The 15,804-nt window shown below is 39.1% G+C and overlaps 2 protein-coding genes across 2 annotated transcripts; one reads left to right on the plus strand and one right to left on the minus strand.

Moving 5' to 3' along the window:
• The first annotated feature begins 202 nt into the window (after positions 1–202).
• On the plus strand, positions 203–1,799 carry LOC122073099 (probable xyloglucan endotransglucosylase/hydrolase protein 23). Its single transcript, XM_042637620.1, has 3 exons — positions 203–704; positions 827–1,020; positions 1,136–1,799. Exons 1-3 carry the CDS (start codon positions 417–419, stop codon positions 1,557–1,559), a joined length of 906 nt encoding a protein of 301 aa, XP_042493554.1. The 5' UTR covers positions 203–416; the 3' UTR covers positions 1,560–1,799.
• Positions 1,800–6,936: 5,137 nt separating this feature from the next.
• LOC122074582 (probable xyloglucan endotransglucosylase/hydrolase protein 23) lies at positions 6,937–8,254 on the minus strand. The gene is made up of 3 exons (XM_042639469.1): positions 7,915–8,254; positions 7,618–7,811; positions 6,937–7,497 (listed from the first exon to the last, which is right to left on the minus strand). Exons 1-3 carry the CDS (start codon positions 8,215–8,217, stop codon positions 7,089–7,091), a joined length of 906 nt encoding a protein of 301 aa, XP_042495403.1. The 5' UTR covers positions 8,218–8,254; the 3' UTR covers positions 6,937–7,088.
• Between the last annotated feature and the right edge of the window lie 7,550 nt (positions 8,255–15,804).

Raw genomic sequence — 15,804 nt, forward strand, 5'->3', positions numbered from 1 at the left:
ATGGTGGGGCCGACTACGTAATGGGGCTTTACGCGGCCACTGGGAACTGGGAAGCAGCTTCCTGTTTTCGTGTAAAGTTTGCAACTCCCATTGGCTGGAGGCTCCAGTGAACACTGCGTGGGGGTAAAAATACAAAACTAGTTTGGACGAGTTATAAGGTTCTCATTTCCTTTCCAGGCTGGCTGGTTACCAACTCGCATGAGTCGTATCCAACTGTGGACAGCTCAAACTTCACTCGATCTTGAATTTTCCAATGCCTTTCTTCGCTTCACCACTTCATCTCTCTCGTTTGCTTCACCCTCGTGTATATAAATATATGTACAGACTTATTCTGCAACCACAACAACCCAGCCTCACTGCAGCCTTTTATCAAACAATTTTCCTCCTCAATTCAGCATCCACTCTTTGCATCTCTCATGGCTACTTCTTCTTCATCGTCCTTCATTGTTTCACTATTGTTGGTGTCTATCTTACTGGGCACCTCTTTAATGGCTGTCTCTGCAAATAATTTCTACCAAGATTTCACCCTCACTTGGGGGGATGGTCGTGCCAAGATACTCAACAACGCCGAGCTTCTCACTCTGTCCCTTGACAAAACTTCAGGCTCCGGTTTCCAATCCAACAACGAATACCTGTTTGGGAAGATTGATATGCAGCTCAAGCTCGTTCCTGGAAACTCTGCTGGCACTGTCACCGCCTATTATGTAAGCTCCCCTTTGGTTGTTCCTCTGTTCTCAATGAATTATAAAGTTCCCATTTTTCTGACAAAAATAAGCAATTCCTCAAATATCTCTCTAATTCAAATTTGAAATTCTTTCTGTTGCAGTTATCTTCAAAAGGGGCAACGTGGGATGAGATCGATTTCGAATTCTTGGGGAACCTCAGTGGAGATCCTTACATTCTTCACACAAATGTGTTCAGTCAAGGCAAAGGAAACAGAGAGCAACAGTTCTATCTGTGGTTCGACCCAACCGCCGACTTCCACACCTACTCCATCCTTTGGAATCCCCAACGAATCATGTAAGCAAGCATTACTCATATCCACCCATCCATCCATCCATCCAAAGTTCCAGCCCCAATTTTGTACTGTTCTGATCTGATCTGATTGGTACATTAATTTGTTTTTTATTTTCAGCTTCTCTGTGGATGGGACTCCCATAAGAGAGTTCAAGAACTTAGAATCAAAGGGCGTTCCCTTCCCAAAGAACCAACCCATGAGGATTTATTCCAGTCTCTGGAATGCAGATGACTGGGCTACCAGGGGCGGGCTTGTCAAAACTGACTGGAGCCAAGCTCCCTTCACCGCCTCCTACCGCAACTTCCATGCTAATGCCTGTGTTTGGTCTTCTGGGTCGTCTTCTTGCAACTCCAATTCTCCATCCTCCCCTGCATCTTCCGGCAACAACAACAATAATTGGTTCTCGCAACAGCTGGATTCGGTGAGCCAAGAGAGATTGAAATGGGTCCAGAAGAACTACATGATCTACAACTACTGCAATGACACCAAACGCTTTCCTCAGGGCCTTCCGACCGAATGTGCCGCCACCACTCAATCTTAGATATACATACAAATACGCAGAGACTCCACAGGAGAGCTCCTGTTATTCATTCATTGATTCAGTTTTTTTTCCCCATCTGTGAAATCCTTGTACCCAAATTCTTTTATTTTTTGCTATTCTTATTAGTTGTAACTAGAACAACACGTTACTGCTACTCTCATCATATAATTTGGTCTGCAACATGAACTGTTATATTTACAACGAAATTTCTGTTTTTTATTATAAAATCTTCACTAGGAACTTCTGTTTTTTTATCAGCCAAACAGAAAATTATTTATTATGTAGCAATATTTACATTACATAGCATGTCCGCCTTATATATGGATCTTCTATTAGTTAGAGTAGCGTGAGCTATAGATTTTAGTTCTCTTAATAGCCTATGTCTATTTATAATACAAAAAATAGGAGAAGCAGGATGCTTGTCCAACTCACAGCTTAGCATAATTAAAGTCTTTGGTCATAAGGTTAAAAGTTTTTCAAATTGTTTATCAAAAAACAGTTTTACGTCTTCTGCGTCATTCCACACCGTGTCCACATTCCACCTCTTGGTCCTTGCCCATTTCAGCCCCTTGAGAAGACCTAGAGCCTTCGCCTCACCACTTTTTCCAGTCGAAACATATTTCGCTTCATATAAAATACTTTTATTCTGGGAAATAAAAGCAATCGCCCATGCAAACATAGTTTTCTGTTTGTCCATGATACTGGTAATGATGAGAGTGATTGTGCTTGGTGTTGATGGTGTGGGTGTGATGATGGAGTCTGAGTTAGATGTCACTTGGTTCTCTTGATTAGAGTGAGTAATATTATTTGCAATCCAAAATTCAATGTGCCTAAGGGTGCTAACAAAATCTGGCTTTTGTGCATAGAAAAGTGTTTTGTTTATGTGATTCCAGAGAAAGTAACAAGTGATTATGAATACAAAAAAAAACCAGCTCAGATCTTTTTTTGGAATAAAACCAGAATTGAAGCAAAATGAAACTAGTTTATAAACAGAATCCATTGGAAGATGATCAGGTTTAAAGCCCAATGGGCCTAAAGCCCAAATCTTCCTTGTGATCTCACAGTCAACCAATAAATGGTAAAGAGATTGGTGCTTGGCTGAGCATAAATGACATAGTGGGTCAATATCCACCCATTTTGACAAAATATCATTTGTTGGTAAACCATCATTTGTTGGTAAACCGTCATTTATTGCTCTCCAAAAGAAGATTTTAAACCTAGGGTGGATATTGATTTTTCAGAAAAATCGCCACCAGCGTGAGCATGGAGATGAGCAATAACACCTGTTGTAGCATGCATTGAAATTTGTTAGTGTATTGGTCTGGAGAAATTTAGCTGTTAATTTTGTTGAGAAGGATCCTTCCTTTGACACGGTACACCACCATCTGTCATTATGACGGGATAATGGGATTTGAACAATAGAATCAGTAACATAATCGGGAACTAAAGAGTTTAATAGTTCATTGTTCTAGGTATTATCAATGATGAAGCTACTAACTGATTCATTAGACGGTGTGCAGGTTCCATTGTTGTTCAAAACCTTGTGTAACTCAAGAATGTTATTTTGAGAGTGGACCCATGGGGTCAAACCAGAAGAAGGTATTGAGGCCATTATCTATTTTCCGAATGACCATTCTTCTCAAAATTGGAAGAATTTTATTAATGCTATTCCAACAAGGTGATCCTCTTATTTTAAGAGTTTTAGGGTCAAAGACTGACCTGTTGGCAAAGTATTTTGACCTAGGGACTTGGACCCAGAGGCTATTATCATTTGATAGGAGTCTCCATCCCAGTTTGAGAAGAGCTTTACTTTAGGTTTTGGCATTTGTAAAACCAAGTCCTCCCATAAACCCACACACCCTCCCTTCATTAGAGGGTGTGTGGGTTCCTAAGGACTAGGAACTTGAATTGGTTATATATACGTGATAAAATTTCGCTGCTGCCCTAAGTAGTTGCAACCCATACATGGTAGCACCTCAATAGATCCACGTATACCTGTGTTTTTAGTATCTTTTAACCCAATTTAACGCTACATTAGGATAGGATTTTGAGTTCACCGTCAATCAATTATGAACTTCCTATATTATTACTCTCTTGCTTTGAGAGAAAATAAATAAATAAATAAAGCAAACTTTAGGAAATAAATTCACCGCCCTTCTCCTGTACGCTTCTCCTTCTTGCTCCTCTTCCTCGTCCAGCTTATGTGATACACTATTCGGTCCCCTTGCTACTTTGCTTCCACCAACTTTCTAAAACTCAAGATGGATTTTGAGATTGATTAAGGTCAATATTGATTTGGATCGGATCGTATCTTATAAGACAAATTTATCCTTATTTTTTAATAAAAAAAAATATTACACTTTTACCTTGTGTTTTACTTATGTATCGGCCATGTATTGTGGGACTGTTTGATTCCGTTGGGCATTCACAAGCAATTCCTTCGTGATGGCAATCATTTTTTTGGTTAATCATGCAAGTATTATCTATAACATCCATTAGCCTATAATTCCAATGATTTATGTTACAAACTCTAAATGATATGGCATAATATCAAAATTTTGTAAGAATCCATCAAAATATATTGAGTAAATCCAAATTGAGCATTAGCCTTACCTTGACCTTGAAGAGTAACACCCTTTATTGGTTGGACTCTTTTCTGTATTGACTATTTGATTCAGTTGATTTTGACCGGTATTTTTTGGCATAATCTTCAATTAACCATGTTGTCCTTACTGTTCAATCATCAACTTACTACAACACCTCACATTGTACGACTCTGCTGAAGGTTAGAAGAGAAGGTCAGTGTGGGTTTGGGCCAAGCAAGTTAAGATGGGATCAATTGGATAAATAGGAAAAAACTTTGTTTCTTTTTTTGTGATAATTAAATGAAGGTGGAATTTTATGTTCATTCGGACTAAAATTCGGCATTCAGGAATCTTTTAGTTTTGACTCATAAGGGAGACCATTTATTGCACTTATTCTATTGTTTTTCTCATAAAAAGGAGAGGGAAAAAAAAAGGGAAAACAAAAAAATAACAAAAATCAAGATCAGATAGGAGATAACATAGGGCCAATATCGATTGAATCCGTTCTGATTCCTCAAACTATGATTGGAACTCTTGCTGATTGGGTGAAGTTTAATGTGTGAAATTTGTACTGCAGTCTCAAACTAGCAGGAGAGGTGGGACGGTAGGATGAGACTTTAGAAAGCGTGCGGGGCGCAAGAGAAAAATATTGGAATATAACCATTACCAATATCTTCTTAAGCATTAGAAAGTAGAAATATTAATATCTTTCGACTTAACAAGAGCAAGTAGAAAGATCGTTTCTGAAAAAAAAAAAAGTATAAAAAGAGAATTCCTCATATAACAGTGCATTGTTGTAATCCTTTCCAATGAACCGGCAAATCAAACTAGACGAGCCCCACCATTGACAAGGCTGAGCAACGCTGTAGGACGGGCTTCTTCATGCAGGGTGAGGGAGGGGTAGCAGTGCATGGGAGTGAGGGGATTGCACCAAGAAGAAACTTGTTCCTAAAATTTGCTTCATTTATTTATTTATTTATTTTTTTCCTCAAAGCAAAAGGGTAATATAGGAAGTTTCTACTTGATTGATGGTGAACTCAAAATCCTAATGTCAAGTTAAATTGGATTAAAAGATACTAAAAACTCAGGTATACATGGATCTATTGAAATGCTGTCACGTATGGATTGCAGCTACTTATCTGCAACCCGGCAGCAGCAAAATTTTAGCCATATATACTTTTCTATCACTTCTAAATTTCATATATAAGGGCTGCTATTATGCCATTATTTGATTAAAAGGATCAAGAATCAAGATCATCCGATTAAGAAATGAAACATGGGTCAAGCCCAAACTCGGGCCATTTCTGATCCCAACATTGGTGCTTACCTAAGAAATCAAAAACTCAATCTTGCGTTTTGCTTGAGGACCTTCACAACCAGCTGATCCAATATAAATGGCATCTGATAGAGGTAACTATTTTGTACTCCGGTTTTGTAGAAAATGAGAATCTGAAACGATAGCAAAAATGAATGGGAACTACAAACAAACAATGCACACAAAGATTTACGTGATTCGATAAGATTGCATACATCCACGACGAGATGAAATCTATTTCACTATCAATAGAGAATAAGGTTATAACCGCTTGTCCTCACACCTCTCTTAGAGGGATATGATTCCTCTCCATAGAGACCAGAGACCAGAGAGTGATCATAGGACTGGGATTACCTAGGGACACGTGCATGGGTCCTCCCAACCTTAGGATCACTATTTAGTCTCTAGGCTCTATAGAGAGGAGTTGGATCCCTCTTAGATTGATTATGAAAAGAAAACCCTTCTACAAAATAGCGTTTGGATCCTCCCCAACCATTGGGATGCCCAATGAAGCAACCAACGGCTAGGATGACTCGAACACCACACCCCAATACAACCTTAGCCATGTGTTAAGGTGTGTGCTCGAGTCCTCTCAACCATCGGATGCCTCACTTGGCGTCCTAGTGGTTTGAGTGGATCTAGATCCCCACAAATATATATAGTGAAAATCTATACAAGTAATTTATCGATATATCCATGTAGCCCTTCGAGCCCTCAACCTCTTAATGGACTTTTGGAATTAATCCACTTATACAATCAATAAAATACAAGACATTATACCTACCCCCACCCAAAAAAAGAAAAAAAAAAGGGGTTTGGGTAGGGTCTAGTGACTTCGAGGTTTTGAGTCTTATACCTAACTTATACTGCATTAGTTGCATCCCACCAAAAAATGATTGAGGACATTAGGTCTAGAAATGCACTGAAATGCTTTCTTAGAATTAAGGGATATTTACAATGCCACCCCTGCTGTATGCCATTTTTAAAAGAAACACCCCTGTATTCTGACAATTAAACATGGATCCCCTACCGTCAATCTTTGTTAGAGAATATACATTAAGGTATGACATCAGCTGTTTAATTATTTTTAAATACCAAAATACCCTCATAAACAAAGCCAAACCCAATCTGCTTCCTTCATGGTGAAAATCACTGACCTCCTATCATTTTGTCTAAAATTGATTAAAACATTTCAATTCGTTTATATTTCTTGTTCGTCGTTTTAATTTTAGTTCATTCATATGTTTCTTTTGGTTCTCGTATACAAATATGCTCAGTCTGAATTTGACATGAAAGAGATTTTTCTTCACATTAAATTGATAGAGGAGGCAGCGCTCGATGACAATCCTGTATATGCACTTATTGGAGAGAACGATACATAGAACAAGGAAATATATAAGATCTTATGATCATTTATCTTGGGTCTGGCCATGGTTTTGGGTTACAGCCCAAGCAAGGTGATATAGCAATCCATCTATCCATTGATGAACTCAATCGGTAATTAAATCAATTTAATTTAATATTATTTTTTGCCAATCATGTTACAAAAAAAAAAGAAAAAAAAACTAACTGACAAATAATGTGTATTTTCTTATGGTATTACAATGAAGTAATGGAGCCTACAATGGCCTAAGCTGTTGAGTTAATTGAACACTCCGGAGGAAGGCCTTGAGGGAATCGCTTGGTGTCAGTGCAATAGTTGTAGACCATATAGTTCTTTCGCACCCATTTGAGTCTACTTTGGCTGGTTGAGTCCATCTCTTGAGACATCCAAGTGTTATTCTTTGACGATGAAGAAGCACATGAGGATGAGGAGCTGCTAGAGGACCACACGCAAGCATCAGCTTTATATTTTTCAAAGGAGGCAGTGAAAGGAGCATGAGTCCAATCTGTCTTGACGAGGCCTCCTCTTGTAGCCCAATCCTCTGCATCCCAAATGCTACCATAAAGTGTCATTGGTTGGTTCTTTGGGTATGGAACACCAGTACTAGACTCTGTGTTCTTAAATTCTCTGATTGGAGTTCCGTCCACGTAGAAACTGAAAGATGATAAATCAAAACAAATCATTAGATGTGAGTAGTCCGATGTGAAAGCTTATGAGGAATTGGGTACCCTCTCTCCTTAATGATTACCCGAAATTATAGTTGCATTCACTTACACAATGTGAAGAGGATTCCATAGGAAGGTGTAGTTGTGAAAGTCCCTGGTTGGATCGAACCAGAGATAGAACTGTTGTTCTCTGTTCCCCTTCCCCTGTGTGTAGATATTAGTGTGGACAATATAAGGATCTCCACTAAGATTTCCAAGGAATTCGAAGTCGATTTCGTCATGATTTGAACCTTGAGATGATAACTGCAACACAATCAATTAAACAACATTAGCCAAAATGATACTTAAAATGAAAATTGAAAGAATATAAGCTTATCCCAAAAGGCTAAAATCATGATAAACTCACATAGTAGGTGGTGACCGTGCCAGCTGAGTTGCCGGGGACAAGCTTGATCTGCATATTGAATAACCCAAAAAGATATTGGTTTTTGGATTGAAAGCCAGAACCAGAGGCCTTGTCAAGAGACAAAGTGAGGAGGTCCCCTTTGTTGAGTATTCTAGCTCGGTCATCTCCCCAAGTGATGTCAATGTCTTGGTAGAAATTACCTGTGGCAGAAGCTATTAAATAGCTTAGCAATAGATAAACCAGCAACATAATTGAAGGTGATCTGCAAGTGAAGAAGGTAGTAGTAGAAAGGAGGAAAACCATATTACTATATCAGTAAAGGAGGTAGTAGTGTCTTGGAAGGTTGTATCTGTGCGTGTTATGCTGAAGGAAGCCATTGGTGATGGATGAATAATATAGAGGGGTGGTTATGGGGTTTGGTAGAAGTGTGAGAAACCAAGGAAGCCAATGAGGGACGGAAGCAGCTGGGGAGGTGGGATTGGTGACGTTGGATTGTGGAGAATAGACTGGGCGTAAGCTGGCAGTGGTAGTGGCTTTTGGAACAGAGGACACGTTTCCAGAAACAAGGCTCAAAAGTTGAAGTCTAACCTGATCTTATTAGGAAAACGGATCAACTGCTTGTACGATGACTTGGTTGCACGAGTCAGCATCTAATACCTGTCATTTTTGTTTTCAAATATACCCATCTTTATCCTTGTAATGGTAAAATGTGGGACAAGTGTTGGTTGCTGACTCGTACAACCAGGTGATCGATCTTACGAGCAGTGTATCCTATCTCTCTTATTAGGGGAAGTGTTTGTATGAAGACCAATGTATACAAGGAAGCATAAATAGAAAGATCATTTTGCACCATGCGTCTTGGCCTAGGGACCACATTCTTCCCCCAAAAACCATTTTTCCCGAGTTTTATTCAAGAACTACTTATGTGTCATCGAGTTACGATTGTCAGATGAGAATCTCGATTGGCATAACATTGCCGATGTTCTCCAAATGGCATCTGTCCGAGTCCCTCTAAGGATGATACTTGAATGCGTCTTTCAAACCTTAGGTATCAGTTAGCTTGACTCGAGGCACCCAATTGAACTTTTTAGAGCAAAGCCCCTCTTCAGAACCCATTGGGAAAATCACATCCAAAACCATCCCATGTGATTTCCATTCTTCCTTAAATTTATTGGTCAAAATTTGTATACATTGCCATCCCTTACCAAATATTTCAGATCTCACACTTTTCCTCATTTCCTCATTGTTTTTCTTTGGTAAAGCCTCATTTCCTCACCGGAGGCTTGAAAAACTCAGATGTGCATTTTTACCTAAAAAAATACTCAGATGTGCAAAAGTCACATGTGACGTAAACGATGTCAAAAGTCAAAACACATTGGATTTCGTCAACTTAGGAAGAAGTATATAATAAACTATAGATGAACAATCCGTGTTGATGTCCCAAAATTCGTCGCCAACCATAAATCTAAGCTTGAGCACCTCTCGTTTTTTTCTTTTTTATTATTATTATTATTATTATTATTATTATTATTATTATTATTATTATTATTATTATTATTATTATTTTGCTTGAAAACCTCAGGCTGAGTTTGGTTGTTAAGTTTTAACATTAAGGAAAAAAAAATTATTAAAAGATAAATAGAATAGAAAAAAAAACATTTGAATTTGAAAAAAATGATTGACATATAAATTAATTATTGAATCGTAATGATAAAATATCATTATTTCATTTTATTGTTAACTAGTGCTTGAAATAGTATTATTGAAGATTCATGACCGCAATAGGCCCCGTTTAGGTGCAGACGCTATTACCATACCACGAACACAAATAGAGGAATGGAATAATAGGGGGGTTTCATGAAGGTTGTGTATTTTTATCATTTCCTAATCTTGACTAACCCCCTTTGGGTCGACCTATTACCAATGTTGTTAGTGAGGGAGTCGCAACGAACGAATGCATGAGTATTGGTTCAAAAAAGCAGGAAGGGGGAATTAGACACTCTTTCCTAGTACGAAGGCACAATACGCCATCCTTTAACAAGCTTCACATGTTGTAAATTGTACCCTACAATGAGCAATGCAATGACAAAATAAAATTTACTTTGCAAGTTATAATGCCTGAATGTTGAATTTAGGCCGTGATTCATAATATTCGGAATTTAGGGAAATTTACAGCGCAACTCTCTAAAGAATGTCATTATTAGAGAGACACCCTCTGCATTATCCCAAACTACGCTCACACCCCCTACTGTCAGTCTTTGTTACCAAATATACCTTAAATGTTAACATCAGTTGGTATATTTTTTCTAAATACCAAAATACTCTTCTAAAAAGTGAAGTACATATTATACCCTCTCTTAAACCCCTAACCCCATCACAACCGAGCTCCATAGTCTTCATCTCCAAATTGGCAGCTCCATCAGCCATGAGGGACTGCAACCTACCACGCTAAAGTCGACCAGTGGGTCTGCTGAAGGAATGATCAGTTTAGTACAAGTTAGGCATTACTACAAGTAGGGGTGTCAATATCCAAACCGGACCGGACCGAACCGATTAAGCCCGATCCAAACCGAACCGGTGGCTTATTGGGCCGGTTTCGGTTTGTATATTAAATTGAATCCGGTCTCGGTTCGGTTCGGGTTAGCCCGTTGGGCCACCAAAAGCGCCGGAAATATGCACCGAAACCGGAACCGATCCAAACCGACCCGAGCCCACCGTTTAACCCCTAAATACAAAATTGCAAATTCGACATTTTAACCTCAAAACACTTCAACCTTTCAAAACCTGAAAACCCTAATTTTTCAAAGAGAGAGTGAGCAGCAGGCAGCCCAGGTTGGTGACGCCGTGACGCCGTGACGCCGTGAGCGAGTGAGCAGCAGGCAGCAGCGGCCAACAGCCAGCGGACCAGCGGTTATGGCCATGGGCCCTAGCGCCGGAGTTGGCGAACGTAATAGCGACGGCGGCAAGCGATGTGTACAGAGTACAGTTATGACCTTATGGGGTGTTTGTACTGGAGGTGGCGTGCGGCCGGAGACCCATTGAAAAGTCGTCTGATGACGAGCCGCTGCTGATCGATTGGCCGATTGGGTGAAACCGTGAAAGAGATTGATGATGACGCTGTTTGGGCGTCGTCTCCTTTGATGAAAACTCCTCCATTTTTTTTTCTTGGGATTTCTTCCTTCCTCTCTTTCCTCTACTTCAGTTCTGCCTGTTCTGGATGTTCTTGACTCTTCAGATGAGTTCTCATCTGCAACTCTGGCCTTTATTTTAATTTGGTGGTTGGGTTTTTGCGACAAATTGATTGTGTCACCTTCATAAATATTTAATTGAGCCAACTGCCGGTATCAAACCGAACCCAAACCGCACCGAAACCGACACCGGACCGAAGCCGATAAATCCTTAATGGGTCGATTTCGGTCAGGTCTAAAGTCACACCGAAACCGGTGGAACCGGACCGAAACCGGTGGAACCGGACCGAAACCGCACCAAACCGGACCGTTGACACCCCTAACTACAAGGCGCACACACACACAAACACACACACACACATGGGTATGTTTGAAAACCATACTTGGCTGCTGCACAGGAGGGAGTGACCTTGCTTCTACACTTCTAGGAGTAAAGGCAGTGATGAAGATCATCAGAAGCAAGCACAAGACAATAAAAGGCTTGACAAGCCCATTGTTCTTTGTTGGAGCGGAAAGAACCAATAACTTGTATGTCATAGTGAGCCAGCAAACTAAAGAGAAATGGAGAGGAGGAAAGGAGCATAGAGAGCTCCAAAGTTCCGAGTAACCCAAGAATTGATGATATATCGCGACCTATCAAAGAGCCTATAAAGGGAAGAAACAGATATATGGGAGTCGTCTTTGAATTTGAATTCACAAGAAGAAAGGAATTTATTCATCAGATGTTTTGGGGGTTTCTATAAGAAACAGAGGACTTACTACAACCCGGTGTTACACATTGGTTAGATCCTTTGTTTTCCCCTTGAAAAGCTTCCTCCCTCCCCAAAGTCCAAAGAGATTGAGACAAACAAGGAAAGAAGTTCGATTAAAAACGGGACTGTTCCACTTATTAATAATTTGTTACCCATATCTCTCTACAATTCCATCAATAACCACAAAATTCATTTTATCATAAATTTTGCAGAGCACTCTCCAATCTCCCCCTATGTAGAAAATAGAGATACAAACAAAAGAAAACCTTCAGAACTTTCTTGTAATTCACCAGATGGGCCGAAGAAGATAGGGCAGTGGTTGCAAGCTTTTTCTTGGTGATTGGAATTGGAATTGGAATTGGAGTCAAAATCGGTAACAGAAACCTCATTGTTTCCAATTTTTTTCTTGAAATCCGTAGCAGAACCAAAATACTTGTCTACAGTTGCAGCGGTGGTGGATGGGACAAAAGGTTTTGCAACGGCCGAGCTGAGGGTGAGGAAGGGTTAGGTTGTTCGTTAGTTGTCTTTATGTAGAGAGGAAGAAGAGGATATGATTTAGGGTCATGTGTTTTAGTCAAAATGATAAAATCGTCACTTAACAGAGACTGATGGTAGAGGGTGTGAGCGTAATTTGGAATTATGCAAGAGTTGTTTCTATAATAGTGGCATTCTCTAAGGGGGTGGCGCCATAAATTTTTCATGATTTTATGATTCTGGTGATTTTTTATTCACTAAAGCAGAACGGGAGTGGAATTGCAGTTGATTGCACTGGTCTGATTCCATACTCCCATAAATCAAACCGGCCCCAAATATGCTCTCAACTCATGAAATGCAGAGCATCCTTTTGGTGATTTACATGATTTGAAACACATTTGTTGAAACAAAACTCATTCAAAAATCTCTCAACCTCAATAATTTCTGGAGACAAGTTAGGAGTTTGGGAGAAACCTTTGAGCAACAGTCATTGGAGTATCTTCGAGCCGAGCTAAGGTGGATCTTCTTCTTCTGACCGAAATCGTTGATTTTGTTATGAGTCGATTTTAAAAGTACTTCTGATACTATTTACCAATCGGTGATTATGATCTCAGGAATCACAAAATCATAAAAAATACTTACGCTCGGAATCAATGAATTGAGTGTAGAATTATTACCAATAAGGGCCTTAGTATCATTCACTCACTTAGTCTTAGGGTTCAAATCCTTTGTTTCACTCATCTATTTGGAGGAAAAGAATTTGCTACGGTTGATTAAACCCTAGTGAAGATTAAAAAAAAAAAAAAAAAAAAGTGGAGAGAGAGAGAGCAAGCATAGGATGGTGGAGGAGGATTGGTATGATTGAACGACCAAGCATCCTCCGCTTCCTCCCTCTCATTTAACTGAAACTCTAAATAGGTATAAGATTCTCTCTCTCTCTCTCCCTCTCTCTCTCTCGAGTGAACACATATCATCGTAAAATTATATTGCTATTCTACAGAAAAAAAAAGAGTAAATTTATATTGCAATAATGAATCTCGTCCACTAACGAGGGTCGGCCATTTAGAATCTTTCACAATAGGCCTCTGATCGGGATAATCTCAACCATAGTAAGTTTGGGGACGGCAATAATATGGGAATGGATACGTACGGCAATTAAATGGATCATACAATAATAATACGTTTTAAAAAATCCGATGCAATAAAACGCATACGGCAATGATACGGTACGCATTTAATACGTGTTTAATATGGTTGCTCTGTAAAAATCTGGGAGCAAAAATTCGAGATTAAAAATGATTGTTTGAAACTAAATTATAATCTACCATGCTTTGATGGACACTAAAATCCAGTCTGATTCTCCAATTTGAAATCATTTCCCATTCTTTTGAATTTTCACATTTAATATTAGTTACATCGAACCCTTAAAAAGGATATGGTAGAAAGAACTAAGAGGAGAATCAAACATCATCTCGTCTCGTAACTTTTACATGTTCTCTTCTTCTTCTTGGTACGAAAACAAGGTTCAAGAAGATGGAAAATAAATGTTTGCAATTGTTCATCCCCAGAGATGAGTTTGGATTTTCTTGAAATTTCCATGGGGGTACAATCTAAGAACGGTCACAGATCAATATTAAGGCTCAAAAACCTCCTCCCTCAACTCCTTTGATTTTTCAGATGCAATATTGTAAGAACAAAGGGAGGAGAACACCCGTGTCATTTCCCTCTTTCTAATTCTTCACATTGTCTAACTGCAACTATGTTTGTACATAATTGTCAGACCAATTTAAATAGCGATTGTATGTTAAATTTCCTAGAAAGATTTTCATTTCAACCTCTTTTGGAAAATCTTGTCTTTGGCCATCTTTGTCCATGTGAGTCATCTCTTTTGAATCTTTCTTGCTTCTCGTTAAAAATTATTTCCAGATATAATCACCCTCGATTGGGTTTTCAACTACCAATGGGAAGAGAAACGGAGAAGAGAAAGGGTTGATTGGGTTTTCAACAATCAATGGGAAGAGAAATAGAGAAGAGAATGAGAGTAGGGGATATTGATGTCTTACCTATCGCCCTCGGTCGTTGGCCGCCCAGAACGGAGATGGAGAAGGGGTCACTAGGGCAAGAGTTCTTTCTTTTTTTGGTTTACTTAGATGAGGGAAGAAGAAATGTTATAGTTTCGATCAATTAGGGTTCCTGATAGAAGACAAGGGATGGGAATCGGGATTTGGCCCATTTGGATTAATCTCATTTTTTTTTTTTTTTTTGGAACCCAAAAGTTTTATTGAGTATGTATCGTATTATAAGAGTATTATTCATGTATAATACGGTTATCCTTAAAATCCACATATTAAACGGTTTTTTTTTTTATTGATATGCCAAATTATGAACTTTTGAATTAAATGTTTGGATGCACGTACTATACGCGTAAAATACTCATATTTTACTAACTATTGTCTCAACATTTTGGACCTCCATCAAGTTGTACATATCCTGCCTAACCTTCTAATTGTAGATCCTCATTAACTTTGTAGGAACATATGTTGGTCTAGAAAAATCAACTTTGGCGGAACAGATTCGGTGTCTAACACATTTCAATGTCTATAACTTGACATTTACCTAAGCCTATAAGTAACCAGAGTTTTTCTGTTCTAGTTCATTTTCTCCCATGAGAGGAGGGGAAATTTATGGGTGTCAGACCCTTGTCTAGGTGGAGATTCCCAAAGACTCCTTTTCATCTCTCTGTCGAAATTGTAGTAAGAGAGGGGATCTCGCGGATGTTTATACCAACTGAAAGTACGCGTGTAAGATTCCTAGGCATCACATGATACCAAAGAGAGGAAGTGAGCTGAGAGAGCAAAACCCCATGGTGTTGCTTGATTGCAACTGAGCAAATGCCTACAACCATCTCTACAACCTTGTGGAAACAAATATCCCTGCAACAAACAACTACCTAGTTGACAGTGATATATCAGGTGTTTACCATAGGATGGTACCAGGGATCAGGCTCGCCCATTTAAATGGGTTCTACATATGAGTCTTTATAGCTAGTTTTCTACTTTCAGTCTGCTAGTTATCCTTTTCCTTTATATCCACAGTATGATTGCATAATACTTCCACAAGACCTCTGAAAAGTAAGCTTGTGTGTAAAATTCCAATATATCAATCTCGTGTATCGATCCCCCTCCCAAAAGTTATTCATTTGAAGTTTCCCACCCACTCCATTCGTCTAGTAATGTTCTGTCTTTTTAAAATATATATTTTTTTAATTTTTTATATATAATTCAAGCTCCAAATGGAACATGACATAGTATTCGTGGACTTCGGCGCAATGGTAAGTAGCTCCATTGAGACCTAGTGATCGCAGTTGGGAAACAGTCTCTCCGTAAGGTAGGGTTAAGACAGCGACAGTATAACTCTCCCCAGACCTTGGCGGAGCCTTCTGTACAAGGTATGCCCCCCCACCCCCCCGCCTTTTT

The sequence above is a fragment of the Macadamia integrifolia genome, chromosome 3, assembly GCF_013358625.1.
Source record: "Macadamia integrifolia cultivar HAES 741 chromosome 3, SCU_Mint_v3, whole genome shotgun sequence".
In the NCBI taxonomy this organism is placed as follows: Eukaryota; Viridiplantae; Streptophyta; class Magnoliopsida; order Proteales; family Proteaceae; genus Macadamia; species Macadamia integrifolia.

Excerpts from the sequence above, each read along its gene's own strand:
- LOC122074582 (XM_042639469.1), bottom strand. The coding sequence starts at position 8,217 with ATGGTTTTCCTCCTTTCTACTACTACCTTCTTCACTTGCAGATCACCT. Across the intron at positions 7,812-7,914 it reads GCACGGTCACCACCTACTAT|TTATCATCTCAAGGTTCAAA; the intron begins GTGAGTTTATCA and ends ATTGTGTTGCAG. Across the intron at positions 7,498-7,617 it reads TGGAATCCTCTTCACATTGT|TTTCTACGTGGACGGAACTC; the intron begins GTAAGTGAATGC and ends ATCATCTTTCAG.
- LOC122073099 (XM_042637620.1), top strand. The coding sequence starts at position 417 with ATGGCTACTTCTTCTTCATCGTCCTTCATTGTTTCACTATTGTTGGTG. Across the intron at positions 705-826 it reads GCACTGTCACCGCCTATTAT|TTATCTTCAAAAGGGGCAAC; the intron begins GTAAGCTCCCCT and ends TTTCTGTTGCAG. Across the intron at positions 1,021-1,135 it reads TGGAATCCCCAACGAATCAT|CTTCTCTGTGGATGGGACTC; the intron begins GTAAGCAAGCAT and ends TTTTATTTTCAG.